We start from the raw sequence: 17,898 nt of genomic DNA, 5'->3' as shown, positions 1-17,898 counted from the left end.
ACATACACTCTGTACAACGTAGAGGATCGTGGAGTTCCATAGGTTAAACAGAACCTCAAACCTGTGTATCTGTCTGCTTACCTAGCTTTTACCCATTTTGCTAAATCCCTTGTTTTTGTTTTGTTTTGTTTTGTTTACTCTGAGCTTTATGCCCCCAACAAGATAGAGGCTCCCATCTCTTGAGAATTTTGAGGATAAGTTAAGATAATTATTTATAAAGGAATTATTAGATAATATAAAGGATAATTATATTATAAAGGAATTATTCGATCTTTTATGCCTGAGACATCAGAACACGATGGAACACATTTCCCTGCAATTCTTTTATCCACATGACTTAATGCACACTGGTACAGTGTGTTCCCCAGAAGCTGCCCAGTCCAGTTGTTTAGGTACTAAAGAAGAGACCTCAGCTTTTTGAGTCCTGTGCAGAAATTTATTTCTTCTTCCCAGGTGAGACCAGAAAAAAAGTCCTAAACATAGCTTGTTACAGACTGCGTTGAGACGCATCTTTTGCAATGGCACACAACAGAAGTATGACCAGCAGCTAAAACCTCCACAGCCAGCTGAGAAAACAGCACTAATCAGCTCGAGCAAACTAGCACCCATGTTTCTCAAGTCACACAGTTGTAGGGAGAGAAATACATTCGATGATGACCAAGCTCACAGAAAGATGCCTTTACTTTCCCAGAGTGGTATACCATCTTATTCAGAGACACCCTGGACATGAGCTGTTATTTTGGTAACTTATTTAATTGTTAGACTCATGATCAGCCTAAGATGCCAAACTTCCCCCCCAGAAAATGTTTGTCATTATTTACCCTATAGGTGCTTCTCCTGAGACATTAGAAGTAATCAAGAAAACTGAGTCACTGCAGCCAACATTTTTATAAACTATCATTTTTTATATTATTTTTATTGTTTTATCTTATGTGTATATGTGCTTTGCCTGCATGTATGTTTGTACACCACATATGTGCCTGATACCAGCAGAGGCCAGAAGAGGACATTGGAATACCCCAGGACTGGAGTTACAGATGATTGTGAGCCACCATGTGGGTGCTGGGAATTGAACCTGGGTCCTCGGAAGAGCAACCAGTGAGTGCTCTTAACAGCTGAGCCACCTTTCAAGCCCCTAAAAATCATCTTATAACATCACAATCATGCAGACTTGGCAAAGAGGCTAAAATAACAGATTGTTGGGGTACATAGAGTTGAAACATTGTTTTGCTTCTAGCTACTGAACCTCTTATAAATTTAAGATTTATATGTAAATTAATTACCTTTCAAGTGAGAAAAGGTGATTTTCTAGGTGATGGTAGTGTCTATTTTACTATTGGACACTAAATATCTAAAGGATTATGAGTATATGTAGGGAAGACATAATATAATCTGGATTAGGAGTTGTCTATGAGTACAAGGAGTCTCTAGCATCATGTTCTCAAACTAATTCAATGACCTTGTAAAGGCAGGAAGTTGGTTTTGGCTGCATATGGCAGACTTTGTGATTATAGTCTATGTTTTGATACCAGAATGCTGCTTCATCCCCACATACAGTGGTCTTGATCTTATAGAGAGGCCCAGAGATGAAGAATCTATGTGGTTTGAGAAAACATGCTGGGCCAGGCGTGGTGGCACACATCTTTAATCCTAGTCCTTCGGAGGCAGACGCAAGAGGACCTCTGAATTTGAGGCCAACCTGGTCTGTGGAGCAAGGACAGCCAGGGCTACCCAGAGAAACCTTGTCATGGGGGACAGGGGGAAGGAAGGAAGGGAGGGAGGGAGGGAGGGAGGGAGGGAGGGAGGGAGGAAGGAAGGAAGGAAGGAAGCAAGCAAGCATGGTAACATATTTAATGTACTAGTCTTTCATGTAAAAGGGGAAGAGTCAAGGGTTAGGATTATGGGATGCATCCAGTGGATAGGAAGAAGCTGCAGATAGAAGGGAAGGGACTCATGGAAAACGGTCAGTGAGTGAGCAATAGCAAGAAGGAAGGCCACTTCATTGGGTTAAAGGAAAAGAGACATGATGATGCAGTCAGATTTGGGGAAAGTTTTTCAGTAGAAAACTTGTGAAGTTGTGCTGTGTAACTTCAGCTTGCTTCTTCTAAATAGGCAGTAGCATCTGAGAGGGGGGGGAGTAAAAATTAGTGTTTCTAACCAACCTTAAATGTTTCTCTTACTCAGCCGTCTGCATGATTTTACCAAGCTTTAAATATCTTCCATGCCTCCTGTTAAGAGCTGATTTCCAACTTAAACATGGTTGGGGCTGGAGAGATGGCTCAGCTGTTACAAGTACTTGTTCTTGCAGAGGACCCTGGCCCAGTTCACAGCAGTGACATGGTGGCTCACAGCCATTCAGTTCCAGGGTGCGACACCCTTTTCTCGCCTCCACAGGCACTACATGCATGTAGTGCACATAATACATGAAGACCAAATACCCATGCACATAAAATAAGTCTTTAAAACAAAACATTCTTAAGAGGAAAGTGGTTTAAGTATCGCAGAGTTTACCACTTTTAAGTAACGAATACCACTGATTTATTCTTTCTTTAGCTCCACACTCATAGATGAATCTGTTCTGTTTCTTGGGTCCATATACCCAAGACCCACCAAAAGATGTCCCCCTGGCACACTCTTCCGTGATCTTGGGTTTCTTTTTAGTGTGTGGAGACTCTTATAACATCATAAGCATGAACATCATCCCCACCCCACCCCACCCCCCACTATGCCCGCTCTACACTATCTTCTAGTGAAGAGATACACTCAGTTTCTGGAACTCCTAAGTGAAAAGAGTGATCCATTTGCACAGCTATTTTAAAACTGTTTTAAGAAGCAATCTAGTAAAATTAACTGCCACTGGAATTAGTAAAATGATTTGGGTTCTGATTCTACTCTTGATGAGCGTTTTAGAGCAAGATGTTTCATTTCTTGAGCCTAGGTTTCCTTAATAAGTAGGCTGGCCTGTGGTGCTATATTCAGTAAGACTAGGACTGGACCTCACTGGGAGTGGCGAGGGGATAAAGAAAGGACAGACACACGTACAGAAAAGCTGGGATCACAAGCATTATGCTTGCTTTGAAAGAGCACACCAGCTACGCAATAGCCCAACAAGTGCAACCACTTGGAATCTCAGCACATTTATTATGGATAGCACAAGGGGGTGGGGCTTAGATGGTCTCAGTAGGAGGTCTCCGTGCTCATTCCCAGGCTTCTAATGTCCTGGAGGAAGATGCTGCTGTTGACAGCTTGGACACACTCTAGTCAATTGTTTGCACGCAGGAGGAAGGCTTGACCACTCCCATGAGTCTGAGCTGGCCTTGACAGCTGGTAACCCTGTCAACAATGCACATTCACTCAAGCCTTCCTCAGTCTTTATGGTTTCCGTGGCCCCGTTTCCTCACATGGGCCTTACATGGAAAAAAAAAAAATCAGTTTACAAGGCATGTGGAAAGTAAGGGGTCTTGCTTTTTATATTTTTAAACAGGTGACAACCAAGGCCAAGGAACTGAAGGACTCAGTCACCTGCTCCCCAGGTGAGTTCCCACCTTACCTGTTTTATTCCATGTATCCCAGCAACTGAAAGATTCAGTCTACCTTAGGACTACTCTGACAAGGTTTCTTCACAATCAACCCCTTTTTGTAATAACATCTTTAAATATCAGGGATTGCAGTTTGCCCAGAGACCTCTACTGTCCTGTCTCTGAAAGAGGTTTGTCATAGACACTGGATCAGTCTGGTCCTGCACACACAGTTGATGCTGAGAATTTATATTTAGTAAGTTTAGAGATTTAGAGTGTTAGCGTACTGGGGATCCCAGTCTCCTCAGAAAGCGTTCAGTATGTGGTGTTCTAGCATCAGGAAAGACTGTAGTCAGCTTCCTCCCTCCCCAGGGATTTGTCTGGGCACAGGGACAGAGAGCGACAGTGGTATATCACAAGAAGGAAGTCTACTGCCAACTTTCTCCAAAACCTGGGATGTTGAAAAGCAACTGCAGCCAGCCCAGCACTCAGGAGGCAGAGCCATGTAGATCTCTGTGAATTCGAGGCCAGCCTGGTCTACAGAGTGAGTTCCAGGAAAGGCACAAAGCTACACAGAGAAACCCTGTCTCGAAAAACCATTAAAAAAAAAAAAAGCACCTGCAGTTAGAGCGAGAGATTGACGTAGATCTTCATGGCTCTTGCTGTGTTGCCTCCTGAGTAGCTCCATGATTCTGGAGGCATGACCATACCCAGCTTTCCTTTAAAAAGAATTAGGAAACTGTTCTCCAAAGTGAGGTATACAAAGTAGTTCTTTTAATCACAGTACTTGGGAAACCTGCCTCCGTTACTTCAGAGTGACAGCCAGTCTGGGTTAGATGAGACCCTGTGTTTGAAAAAAATGTGTTTCTGTGCACACACACACACACACACACACACACACACACACACACACACACACAGGGTGGGGGGTCTTTGCAGTGTAGGAAGACCATGCTAGGATTTCTCCTGCTTTATTTTTCATCTAAAATAGTGAGGAATGAACAAGGTTTCTTTTATTTAATCTACAGAATTAAGCCAGAGTTTCCCTGTCAGTTATCAGAGAGCAGATGTCCCTTATGGGCTGAGACGTCAGAGGCAGCAGGGTTTAGCAGTGGCCTTGCTTTCCTGAGCTGACTTGAGCGTCCTCTAGCTCACTACAGCCTCGGACAACCTCGCACCTCACCACCTCTGTGTCAGAGAGTGGTATTCTCTGAATGACAGGGAGAGCAAGCTTGGGACTGTTCCATGTTATCCAGAGGCACCTAGTAGTTTAACCAAATACTTTAAAAAGTTAATGAATTAAAATTTCACACCTTTTATCAATAAAAGTTCTAAACTTGGCTCTAGATATTAAGATAAAATGTTTCAGGGAGACAAAGGTGACCTTTTAGCAATGAATGTAAAAGTAACTATTTGGAAATATATTTGAATTGCAGGAAAGCATCTATTTATATGCATCTTTTATATTCTATATATTATATTATATTATATTATATTATATTATATTATATTATATTATATTATATTATATTATTATTAATGTTATTTTGTGGCCAAAATGATTGTAACTGGAAGTGGTGATGTGTGCCTGTCTGTCATCCTAGTGTAGCTGGATTTCTAAAATGGCCTTTTTAAATAAAAAACACAGAGCCAGATATAGGGTGAAAGCCTTAGAGAGATCAGGGAAATAGGGAAAACCAACAGCCAACCTTACCTCACCAACTCTGCGGCTTCCAAATACGCCTTACTTCCTGTCTACCCATGCCTTTATTGTCTTGCTGTTCTGCCCTCTCATTGGCTCTCTTAGCCCAGCTACCTCACTTCTTCTTCCTACACAGCTCTGTCACTGTCTGTCTGTCCAAACCTCCAGGCCTCTGGTTGGTACTGGGATTAAAGGAACAGAACTTGGCTCTGTTCCCTAGTGTGGCCTTGAACAAACAGAGCTCCTGCCTGCTAAGGGATTAAGGGCGTGGGCTGCCTGACTTCTTGTTTACTTAAAATGGCTGGCCTTTTCCCCCTGATCTCCAGGCAAGCTTTATTAACATCATCACATTTCAGCACAAATATCACCACATCCTAGTTCTTAGGATGTGGAGGCAGAAAGATTAGGAGTTCAAGGTCGTTCTCAGTTATAACAAAGTCCAGCCTGAACTAACTACATGAAAATATATATGTATATATATGTATATATATGTACGTGTGTGAATGTGTGTTGAGGGGGTTACATTTGTGTGCAAAAACAGCTGATGTGTAACAAGGTGGCTTGTCAGATAAAAGTTCACTTGCTGCCACGGCTGACAACCTGAGTTTAATCTGTAGGACCCCAGGGTTAGAAAAGAACTCACAGTGTCCTCTGACTCTCACACATGCACCATGGCATGTGTGCACACACACATACATTCACATAAAATAAACTAAAATTTTTAATTAATAAAAAAAAAATTAGAAAAACCATTTGGGGGTTGGGGATTTCACCCAGCCTTACAGCACTTTGAAGGCCCTGAGTTCAGTCCTCAGCTCTGAGGGGGGTGAGAAGGACCGTAATACATAGACTTGGGAGCTCACTTGCCAACCTGCTGGTGTGCAGTGTCACATACTTTCCCACCTGTTTTGTCAATACTGTCAGTGAAATGTCTGTGGTACCATTATTTCACTTAGGAGTTTGAGAAAGCAGTCTATTTGGCATCCCTGCCTGTTTATCTGAGGCTGCAGTTTCTGCCTAGAAGACAGCTAGTACCCTGATTCTTCCTGTTGGCCCAAGGCCTCAGAACTGCAGAGAGACAGTTCTGATGCAGGGTAGAGAGACAGCATCGTGCTGATGCTGGCCACCCACAGGTGGACAGCACTGAGGACAGCTGTCGTCTTACAGTATGCCCCTTTGTGCCAAGCCGCCACCGCCACAGCACTCTTTTTTTTTTTTTTTTTTTGGTTTTTTGTTTTTGGTTTTTTGTTTTTGTTTTTTTGGTTTTTCGAGACAGGGTTTCTCTGTGTAGCTTTGCGCCTTTCCTGGAGCTCACTTGGTAGACCAGGCTGGCCTCGAACTCACAGAGATCCGCCTGCCTCTGCCTCCCGAGTGCTGGGATTAAAGGCGTGCGCCACCACCGCCCGGCCATATCACTCCTTCTAATCCTCCTGTTATATGTATGTATGTGTGCATGTGTTTGTGTGTGTGCCACTTTGTGCATGTAGAAGCCAGAGGACAACCTTGGGAGGGGTGAGATCTGTTCTTTCCTTCCATAATCTGAGTCCTGTGGTCAAACTCAGATTGGCAGGGTTAGTGGCAAGCACCTCCACCCTCAGAGCCGTCTCCTGAGCCCAGTGTTTTGTTTCCTGAAGGTGTAAGGACAGCTCAGAAGCTTACTCAGTCTGCAGCGGCATCAGATACGGAGGGTGAGTCCTGACTGCCAGGTCTTTCAAGGTGAACTTAGGCCTGTGGTGGTAGACAGTGCTGCTAGGTAGGAAAGGGCGGTGTGCAAATGATAACAAAGGACACGCTTCAGCCACCACTACAGAGTCTGGCTATGAGCACAGCTCTCCTGTCATACCCAGCCAGTGTCACTTTCTTATTGTGATGTGTGAGGTAAGGAAATTTCCAACTGTATGTCTGTCAGTCTGCAACCAGACAGTGGTGACTGACATTAGACAGTATGCTAATGCTGTCTGCATGCCGTCTGTTGAGTGGACCGACTACCAAGAACTATTCGAGGGCTGCTGGGCCTTGAGTCCTGTTCCTTTTTATCCACGCTCCAGGACTCACAGGGCGGGCTGTGAAACTGCAGCCAGAGCCTTCCTCTTCCCCAAGGAAAGTGCAACTTCGGATGAGAGTTTCAGGAGCGGATAGTGATGCATATTGTAGAGACTAAGAATTCAACATTCTTGACAAGCAGTAAAGTTTACTTCAAAAACATTTTTAAGCTCAGTGTGGTAGCGGAAGCCTTTAAACCCAGCAGAGGCAGGTGGATCTCTGAATTTCAGGCCAGCCTGGTCTACAGAATGAGTTTCAGGACAGCCAGGGCTGTTACACAGAGAAACCCTGTCTTAGTAAACTAACAAACTATATATATATATATATAGTAATATTTTCACCTTCATCTTTATATTGATTTTCTCCTTTGGTATGTTTCATAATTAAATGATGTATTATTGATTGGTACATGGATATAATCCATGAATTAAAGTAAGTATATTTTAAGATTTACCTACATTTGACAAAAAGGCTAGACCCACAACCAGCATCCTCAGTTAGCTATTCAAAGTGAAAGTTTCGGACTGGGAAGACAGCTCAGCTGTAAAGTGCTTGCCACACAGCCATGAAGACCCGAGTTCAGGCCTTGGCACCCATGTGAGAAAGCTAAGTACAACATCGTGTACCTGGGACGTCACTGTGGGCAAGTTGAAGACAGGAGGACCCCGGGCTTGTTAGCCAGCTGGTCTAGCTGAACTAGTGAGCTCCAGGGTCAGAGAAGGAAAAAAATGGAGATTGCTAGAGAAAGACACTTGATGCTGACCTGTGACTTCCACACCCATGGGCGCTCGCGCGCGCGCGCGCACACACACACACACACACACACACACACACACACACACACACGCACACACAAGCACACACACACGCAAGCACATACACACAAAAATAAGTTAACTGAGGCTGAAAGTAAGTAGAATTAAATGAGGTTTTAGATATGGTTCCTTGGAGACATAGCAAGTGGCCTTAGTGCTGTGGGACATCGTATCAGAGCCCATGGTTAGAGTCTGCTGCCAATGCAGTGTCCCAGTGCAGACTGGTCACAACTTGTTCCTGTGGGTCTGTTTGCCTTTGTGAGGTGAAAGGCTTAACCTCTTAGTAAGATCCTTGCCCTGCATTGAAGACTTCACCTTGGAGTGACTTCTTCAGGAGGTAAAGGCAGGTGCACCTCTGAGTTCCAGGACAGCCAGGACTACACAGAGAAACGTATCTCAGAAATAAAATAAAATAAATTCACCTTGGGCTGAGGTGATGGCTTAGCAGGTAGAGGCACTTGCCACCATGCCTGACCACCTGAGTTCAATCCCTGGGGCCCACAGGGTGGAAGGAGAGAAGAAAGCCCCACAGGGTGCACTCTGGCCTCCATAAATGCACAAGAAATAACGTGGTGAGAGCTCTCCAGAGAGTCACTAGACTGCTCATCTGTGTGCTTGCCTGCAGAGGAGGCACACTGCTACGCTTGCCTCGTTTAGTTTAACTATGCTAATAGAACTAAGGAAACCTAGGTTATAGAGCATGCCCTCCCTCCCCTGTCTAATGAGTGTCAGGTTTCCTTCTCTAAAAGGTCCTGGTCTTTGATCACAGCCTGGCCATCCATACCCTTGATCCCTCAGCAGTGACAAGGACAACCCTGTCCCTGCTGCTTTCAGAGACTTCCTCCCCTTGTTTGTAAGAATGGGGGGGATAGTGTAAAAGGGAAAGCAAGCAATGCGTGTGAAATGCCTGGCCCATTGCCTGGTGTATCGTGGTGCATGCTGTTGGTTGCCTGACTTCATGGTGGCCTTTTTCCTGTGTTCTGTGGCTCTTTCCTAGGAATGATCAGGCTCTCTGAACTGAAGTCAAATGTTCAGAATTCCAGGCCCATCAAGATAGCCACAGCCTTGCCAGATGACATCATCACCCAGCGGGAGGACTCAGCAGGGACCATGGAGGATGAGAGGCCAGAGACGGCTGAGGGTGAGCAGGAGACAGTGGCCACAGAAGCCCGGCCTCGGAGGCGGAAGTCAGCCAGAATGGCTGAGGCAGTGACCAGAGTGGAGCCAGAGGAGAAGCTAAGAGGAAAGAGGCAAAAAGACTTTGATATAGCAGAACAAAATGAATCCAGTGACGAAGAGAACCAGAGAAAAGAAAGAACTCGTGCTACAGAGGAGGCGTGGACTCAGAGTCAGCAGAAACTTCTGGAACTGGCATTACAGCAGTACCCAAAAGGGGCCTCCGACCGCTGGGACAAAATAGCCAAATGTGTCCCATCTAAGAGTAAGGTGGGTAACAAGGGGCCCCCGCTGAAGTGGCTTGTACCCCTGCTGGCTCCCTGCTTGCTCCCTGCTGGCTCCCTGCTGGCTCCCTGCTTGCTCCCTGCTGGCTCCCTGCTTGCACCCCTGCTTGCTCCCCTGCTTGCTCCCTGCTGGCTCCCTGCTTGCTCCCCTGCTTGCTCCCCTGCTTGCTCCTGTCTTTTCTATGCCCCACCCCCACCCCAGCCACTGGACCTTGTGTCTCACAGTCCAGTCGTCTTCAGTCTCCGTTCAGCTTGTGAACTTGCACACTACTGAGGCAGAAATCCTTTCTGCTCAAAGAAATGCCATCACTAAAGTAGAACTCAGGCTGGCCAGATGGCTCAGTAGGAGAGGGTGCTTGCCATCAAGCCTGATGACTGGGGTCCGTCCGTCCATCTCTGGAATGCACACAGTGAAAAGAACGAACCAGCTCCCTCAAGTTGTCCCAACTTCCACAGCTGCGCTCTAGCCTCAGGTACACAAATATGCGTGCGCGCGCGCGCACACACACACACACACACACACACACACGTCAGTGTAATACATAGTTTATTATAGATGTGGTAATGTGGAACGTGTACCTGTTTACACGGGCATCTGTGGACACACACACACACACACACACACACACACACACACATATTTTAACATAAACTCTACTCTGTCGTGGTAACTCCCAGTTCTGAACTTGGGATCTATGGTGGTGCCTCACCAGCTAAAGGCTGGGTGTTCATGTGAGGTTGCCACACAGTTGACCTTTGACACTTGACTGACTCTTGGGACTTAGGCCATTGATAACTGACTCTCATCTTCAGCTCTAGGCAGCTGCTAACTCATCATTCTCAAATGCAAGCAGGAAGATGTGCCCTGCTGAGAGCCAGGCTTGGCTTCCCTGCCATTCATGGAGTTCCTCGATCTTTCCAAAGCCGGCCTTTCTCCCCAGCACAGCTTCTTCCTTGCAGGCTGTGCTCAGGTGTGAGACACTGGAGCACAGAGAAATGAGAAGTAGCCTCTGGGCACGTTGATGCTCATTTACATACTTATTTTTTTAATTGAAATTCTATGTTGGAAAACCTAGCTTGTGGCCATGTGTGTCCCTGCCTGCACAGGCCTAGTTATCTGTCACCTACTTTATGTGATGAAACTGAGAGTTTCTGGGGAGAAAACTAAACCATTAACAGATGATCTCTTTAGGAAGCACAGAGTCTCCCAGTCTCTCCCGTTGGTCTGCCAGAAGTAATTATTTCTCCAAGTTTCTCTAACTTCTCTCAGACTCAGCCATTTACATGTGTGATAAATTGAGTTTTGCTCAGAATGGAAGCCCAGAGGGGGATTGGAACCTTCCTGTTTCCACCCGAGAGGAGGCCCAAGGCCTCCCTTAGCTTTGGCTGAGACCCACACTGCAGTGCAGGACGGCTGCCCACTGACCAGTGGTGCCATCCTGACTCAGGTGACCTCACGCCAGCTGCCGTGGCGGGAGCTCAGGTCCCATCAGGAGACACTTTACCACTGCCTGCTCAGCTCAGGATGACCCACACTGTCCTGTTGAGGGTTAAATGCCGAAACTGGCCACAGCTGCGCTGACCTCTGAAGGCATGGGTGGGTGTGGTTGAAGTTTCTCGGTCCCATCTGGTCCTGTGGTCCCATAGCCGCTTATTACATAATCACTCAGAGGCTTATATTAATTACCAATTGTATGGCCTATGGCAGGCTTCTTGCTAGCTAGCTCTTCCATCTTAAATTAACACATTTCTATTTATGTGTCACCACGTGCTCCATGGGTTTACCTGCGTCCCATTACATGTCGCTCCTTAGACAGCGGTCTGGCGTCTCCCCCCTCCTTCCTCCTCTCTCTGTCTCTCTGACATTTCCCACCTGGCTCCATCCTGCCCTGCCATGGGCCAGTGCAGCTTTGTTTATTAACCAATGGGAACAGCACATATTCACAGCACAGAGAAAGACGTCCCACAGCAGGTGGGTGATGTTGAGATGTGGGGAGGCACTCACTGAGAGAGGCTAGTCCAACACTGCTGCACTGAAATCCAGGAGGGTGGGTACCCTTCCCTCTCCCAGGCACCAGAGTAAGGACCCTGTTTAGAACAAGAGTCATTTGCTCTGGACCCCGGGTTAGCATGCCTACAATAGCATAGCATTGGTAGTCTGGAAAAGAAAGAGCTTGGCTTCTAAAATACACCCAGTGCCACCTGAGGACAACGAGGCCCTTCCCGTGGTCTTGTCTGGGCTTAGTTCCACGCAAGGGAGCTAAGCCATGGGAGTCCTGAGGTTGCCATTCTGTACCCGATGGCCTGGGTGACAGGTGGGACTGGGGAGAGTGTGAGGAAGACGACCACCTTCAGGGTAGTTGTGTGCTGTGACTTCAGGGGAAGGTTCCAGCAGCCACCAGGGAGAAGCCCATCCAAAGGAGGAGAGCTGGCTGGCTCGGGTCTCGGTGTCTCTGGAATGGGCTGTGGTGAGGAGTGGACGCCATCGCGATGGGACCGTCAAACCATCACCCCGTGCTCAGCACCGTCATCTTGGCCAGATCTGCCTGGGACCAGCTGGGCTTTCCCAGGGTGATCCAGAAGGTTCCAAAGGAAATGAACACTAGGCTTTGCCATTGGGACTGGGCACTAGTCAGCAATTAGGTCACGGTGAGCTGACCACACTGGGCACTGACCCATGGAAATAACTGTTGCACCTCTTCTTCTTTTCTTCCTGCAGGAAGACTGTATTGCTAGATACAAGCTGCTGGTTGAACTGGTCCAGAAGAAAAAACAAGCTAAAAGCTGAAGCTTCCGGAGATGATTGTTTGGCATCATTTTCCAAATGAGTACTTCAGAAATCTCATGCAGAAATTTACATTTTGTACCTCAGTATTTCTAAACGTCATGTGCCTTAGTTTAAAAAAAAAATCAAAATCAATCAATCATAGATGCTCTGTGGTGCTGTTTACAGGCCTTGTGTTTTGGGGAAGGGCTGGGGTGTTTGCAGATGTAACTTGCCCTCAGTACAAAGTTTACTTTGCTGGGAGATTTCCAACGGTGTTCTAGCGCCAGGCAGATAGGGGAGCATGTGAATGAACTGACATGGAAGGATTCCAACCTAATATGCTCTCTTAACAATGTAGCCAAAGGAGCTGGGTGTGGTGGCATACATACACACAGCACTCAGGAAGCAGAGACAGGAGGATCCCTGTGAATTTGAGGCTAGCCTTGTCTACATAGTGAGTTCCAGGACAGCTAGGACTACATAGTGAGACCCTGTCTCAAAAAACAAGTAACTGAAGAACACACAGTTAATTCATTGCTAGGACTGAGCAGTGAGCCAAGGTCACTCATAGAGATACACCAGCTTGACCTCAACCTGGCTGGCAGACAGCAGAGAGGCCATCTTAATTGGTTCAGAAAAGTATCTGAATTAACAGAGCATGGGGTTTCTGGGAACCAAGACGAAGGTCCATTTCTAAGTGTCTAGGTTAACGTCTGTTGTCCTGCTGACATCTCTCAAGCCTTCTTGCTCTTTGAACTGTCACATCTACCAAGCATGCCTTTAAAACTTGTCACTCGCTGGTACATGCAGCATATGTAACCAGAAAAGCAGGGAAGTATCCAGAACATATTTAAGGAAAATGATTTGATGTCTGTAAAGGTGTCCTTTTTAAGGATTGAAATATGATGGTAAAGGTCACCTCTGCCCTGTAAGCATCCACACGAGGAGAACATGGAGCGAGGTGAAGTCGTGTCCTTCCCTGAGCTCAGACAACAAAGGAAGCCTCACCCTCTAACCTCGTGGGAACTGCATTGCAGACTCAGTTGGTTCCAAAACAGCAGCTGAACAGCTTGTGTCCTGGAGCAGGAGTGGAAAAGGGACCATGGAGACATGGAGAAGACCACGTCTGCCTGGCAGAGGTGGGGCACACAAGACAGCCAGAACCCAGGAGTGCTGTCGCCCATCCTTTCCACAGACCAAGCCGAGGGCTGGCCAGTCTTGGGCCAGCAGCTCTCCCCCAGGGCTCCTGCCTGGGAGCTGGTGGCCTCTGAAGTGGCCACTATACGTTCCAGGCTGGTCCCATCCCACCCCCACCCATCTAGGGCAGACAAGCATCGGGGAGAAACAGAGTAGATTGTCCTGGACGAGGGCCAGCGACAGGCCTATCTATCATGCAGCGTGTGACATCTCTGAGCACCCTGCTATTTCACCCTTTCACCACAGTGCTCTGAACTGTGTGGTTCCTTGTACAAGGTTCTGGCTTTTGTAACCAAATGTATCTCAGCAGGACATGGTGATGCACACCTGTAATCCTAGCCCCCAGGAGGGGCTGCAAGTCTGAGATCAGCCTGGTCTGTGCAGTGAGTTCTAGGCCAGCCAGGGCTACATAGTGAGACCCTTCTCCAGAAGCACTTTCTAAAATACAACTGGTGTTTTACCTCCTCCAGACTCCTTAAGAACACAAGGCCCCAGCATGGCTCCTTGTGCCCATCTGGGCTTTCTAGAAAGAGCTATTCCCTGTAGGAAGTCTGAATGCTGAAGGGTCAGGTTGCTGTAGGACCAAACAAGGACATGTACTAGACTACTGTCCCCCAGAGGCAGGGGAGAGTACCCTACAGGGCTGTGGTCCAGAGCGGGAGGTACCTCCAAAAGGGACACACCTGAGCACTATCCGTGACCCTTCTGTAGCACCAGGTACCGACACCCTGGGAAACAGAGGGCCCAGGAGTCCCTTGTCCTCACCGGGAGTTCCCCCTGTGTCCTGCCAGTCACCTCCACCAGCGCCCTCCCTCCGTAGTTTTCTACTCCGACTTAGCCAGCAAGTCTCCTCCCACGCTCTCCACTACCTTGTTTTTTAGTTAGGATAGGGAGACGTTGGAATTACCATGTGGAATCTTTTTGCCCTTGTTAGATGACAGAGACCTGCCTAATGTCCCCCATGAGAGGGACCTTCCAACCCCATCCCCAGACCCCATCCTTGAACCGTTTACAGCTGCTCACCAGGGTGATCGCAGTCCTGCACCATCCTCCATGGATGTGAAATTTCTTTGAGTATAGGACATTCTTGTGTTTTCAACAGTGGATGGGTCCATCTCACACTTGACAACAGCCAGGGGCCCTTTTGAGAGTAGATGCTAGGCAGCAGCCATGCTTTGCGTGACATGCTGTGAGGCCTCTCCACAACCACCATATACATGCTGGGGTCTGTTCTCAGCGTGGCCACTCCTAGCAGGAGATGGGAAACATCTCCTGGGCTATGTCACTTTTAGCTCCAGCTCAGCTGGAAGAACAGAATTGTGCATAGTACAATACAGTGTTAGTTGGGGATGTCAGCACCTAGCTTCTCGAGAGCAGTCTTCCGTTTCTGCATGTCACCCAGATTTCCTGACTGTCCCTCAGTTTTACTCTGTTGTGAGGCTAACAGGCCAGCATAGGCTCCCTCCAGTTCACACCCCTGCCCGGGGGTCCTGGATCTATGGATAGACTCCCTGAATGTACACAGTCTTCAGAGGCCAGTCTTCCCTGGTGCCCCCAGAATCCCTAGCCTGTGTGCTGTATTCATTCTGAGGCTACCCGGGAGGCCAGTGGGAAGGAGAGCCCAGAGCTGGACCTCAGAGGAGCCCGGGCCCAGCTGCCTTCAGCTAACCTACGACCTGGGCAAGTTGCTTTAGTGTCTGATGAGGACTACTTACTGTTTACAAAATATGGGTGCTAATATCTGACGAGACCACACCTTGCCTACCACACTAGCTCTTTGTCACTAAAGCCATCGGGCCGGTTTCCAACTCGGCTTCCTCAAATGTGGTTTAAATAAGGGTAGAGTGAAAAGACTCACGTCTGAATCCAGATCTAGACCAGTGAGGAAAGGAGTGAGGACCACATGGTGCCGGCTCCCACTGCATGCAGCTTTGGAAGGAGGACTGGGGTAGGGGTGGGGGTTCCCACTTACATCCCACACCCATCAGGCGCAGTGTGCCCTCTGACCACCCAGCATATGATGACAGGTACAAGAGATCTGAGTTGATTTTATTTGCAAACACCAAGGCAGAGATGACAGTGTCCTGACCTGAGCCGCAGCTTCTGAGGTGCCCCTTCTTTCAGGAAATCTGACACCCAAAGACACCTGGGCTGGGTGTGCCCTGGTAAGTTCTGCATTTGGATGAGGTCCATCCTAGGAGGGACCCACCTCGGTCAGGCCCTCTACCTGGCTGCATCTCTTGCATGGCTATCCCTCCACTCCCCAGAGTGGCTGTGGAGCTGGAGTGAGGCCTTGTGAGATTGCAGCGACATCACCTGATCAAGGGTAGGCATTTAGTGAAAACAGATTTCAATTATTTCACCCTTAAGTTTAAAAGCCCCTCGCGCTGATGAATGGTCCCAAAATAAGGCCAACTTCCAGATAGTGGCTAAGACAATTATTCTGAGTCTCTGCTCTGGTTTCCCATCAGATCCTCATTCCTGAGCTGGCGTCCATGAGGCACATGCTATTAGAAATCGGGTCAGCTTCAGTGGTGACCCCACAGGCCGAGTCTGTGGGAGTCCTCTCAGGTTTCAGGAACCCTTTGCAGCCTCCCCAGGCGGCTTTCATGGAGGCCCTGAAAGTCCATTGTGGGCTGTGAAGTTGAGAGGTCCCAGCACTGGTCTGGACTGTGACTGACTAAGGAGGGGTTTCCGCGGACTCTGGAAAAGAAAATTGCTTCTTGTAGGATGGAGGGAGGGTGTGCTAGCAACGTTCTGAAATAGCATGCACAGAAGGGCTGATTCTGCTATTACTATGCTCCCCTGGGGACACTGCGGGGGGTAAAGCTCAGAAGAGAGAAAACAGGCAGCCCCCATCCTCCTGCCCGCCTGAGATGGTGTCCCACCTAGTGGTCAAGATCTAGTACCTGGATTGGTCCTGAAATGAACAAGCCAAAGTAGGGGGGTGAGAGCCCCCCTGAGCAATCTATGTGCTGTCACATGAGTCACTCTGTGAAGCCCACCGGGTTAGCTTTAAAGCCAGGACGGATAGCACACGTCGGTCACCCCAGAACGTGGCAGGTGCGGGCAATGTGAATTAGGAGTTCAAGGTCGCACTTGGCTAGATAGCAAGGACACATGAAACTGTCTCCAAAAAAACAAAACAAGCCAGGTGGTGGTGCATGCCTTTAATCCGGCAGAGGGAGGTAGAGATATTCCCATCTCTGTGAGTTCAAGGCCAGCCTGGTTTATTGGGCAAGTTGCAGGACAGCCAAGGCTATATAGAGAAACCCTGGCATAAACAGAGAGAATGTTGCAGGTGGCAGGGGGGAGGAAAGGTGCTGGGAAAATGCACTGCCCGAAACCTCAGCAGCAGGAGACACACTCCCAAAAGGGCCAAACATTGAAGGGCGCCATTTTTTAAAAAGACAGCCCCAGACCTTCTGGAGCCAGCACTTGTGAAAACTCAGCAAAGTGTCATGGGCCCATACACACTGAAACCTGGCCAGCAGAGACTTCTGGACTGCAGGAAGAGAGGGCATCAAGACCTTACCTTCAGTGAGGTGGAAACTGGCTGGAGACAGTCTGCAGGGGATGAGTCCCACATCAGCAAGGAGCATTCACAGCCACACTGCTGATGGATCCCAGAACTGGGATGGGCATCTTCAGCCTGGCCTGTGGAGGACTGTATGTGGGTGGGGTGTCAATGTGGCTGGAATAAGAATGGACCCCATAAGCTCACATTTGAATACCTGGTTCCCCATTGGTGAAACTGTATGGGAAGGATGAAGAGGTGTGGCCTTGGGGCAGGCTTAGAAGTTTCAAAAGCCCAGGCTATTTCCAGTGTCTTTCTCTCTGCCTCATATTTGTGGATTAAGATGTAAGCTCCCAGCTCGTGCTCCAGCGCCATGCCTGTCTGCCCATTGCCATGCTCCCCATTGTGATGGTCTTGGACTCTAGTCTTCTGAAACTGTAAGCCCCCAATAAATTCTTTCTTCTATAAGTCATGGTGTCTTCTATAGGTCATGGTGTCTTATCACGGAAACAGAACGTTAACTGAGACAGACCCTAGACTCCCTTCTCTTGACTTTCTCTTCTCTATTCACCAGCACAGGCCAAAAACCTAATAGCAAAACTCAATTCATTTATATCCTGCAGGTATTTGTGTGATTCACTAATCCAAATGCTTCCAAGATCCTAGCCTAAATCACCTCTTCTTGCTGTCTATGGAGGTACAATCTGTTTCATATACCATGGCTTTGAAGGTTGATCTCCCTTCTACTCCAGCATTATTCAAAGGAATCTCCTACAGTGTGGGAAATACATCTACATTGTCTGATATTATTACAGTTTGGGATATGAGCTGTCCCCTCAAAAGGCTCATGTGTTGAAGGCTTGGTCCCCAGCTCGTAAA

At 47.7% G+C, this 17,898-nt stretch overlaps 1 protein-coding gene across 2 annotated transcripts in view; it reads left to right on the top strand.

The window, feature by feature from the left end:
* Dnajc1 (DnaJ heat shock protein family (Hsp40) member C1) overlaps positions 1–12,638 on the top strand; it is a 192,259-nt gene extending 179,621 nt beyond the window's left edge. Inside the window, exons 10-13 of one of the 2 annotated variants that reach the window (XM_028870466.2) lie at positions 3,485–3,533; positions 6,855–6,908; positions 9,076–9,524; positions 12,258–12,638. In XM_028870466.2, the coding sequence (XP_028726299.1) occupies positions 3,485–3,533; positions 6,855–6,908; positions 9,076–9,524; positions 12,258–12,326 (621 nt within the window). In that variant the 3' untranslated portion in view covers positions 12,327–12,638. The remainder of the gene's footprint in view (positions 1–3,484; positions 3,534–6,854; positions 6,909–9,075; positions 9,525–12,257) is intronic. The other variant, XM_028870467.2, reaches the window with a different exon arrangement.
* The last annotated feature ends 5,260 nt before the right edge of the window (positions 12,639–17,898 follow it).

The sequence above is a fragment of the Peromyscus leucopus genome, chromosome 5 (assembly GCF_004664715.2).
Source record: "Peromyscus leucopus breed LL Stock chromosome 5, UCI_PerLeu_2.1, whole genome shotgun sequence".
NCBI lineage: Eukaryota > Metazoa > Chordata > Mammalia > Rodentia > Cricetidae > Peromyscus > Peromyscus leucopus.
Note: the sequence above shows the minus strand (reverse complement) of the source record. Positions and strands in the feature narration are given on the sequence as shown.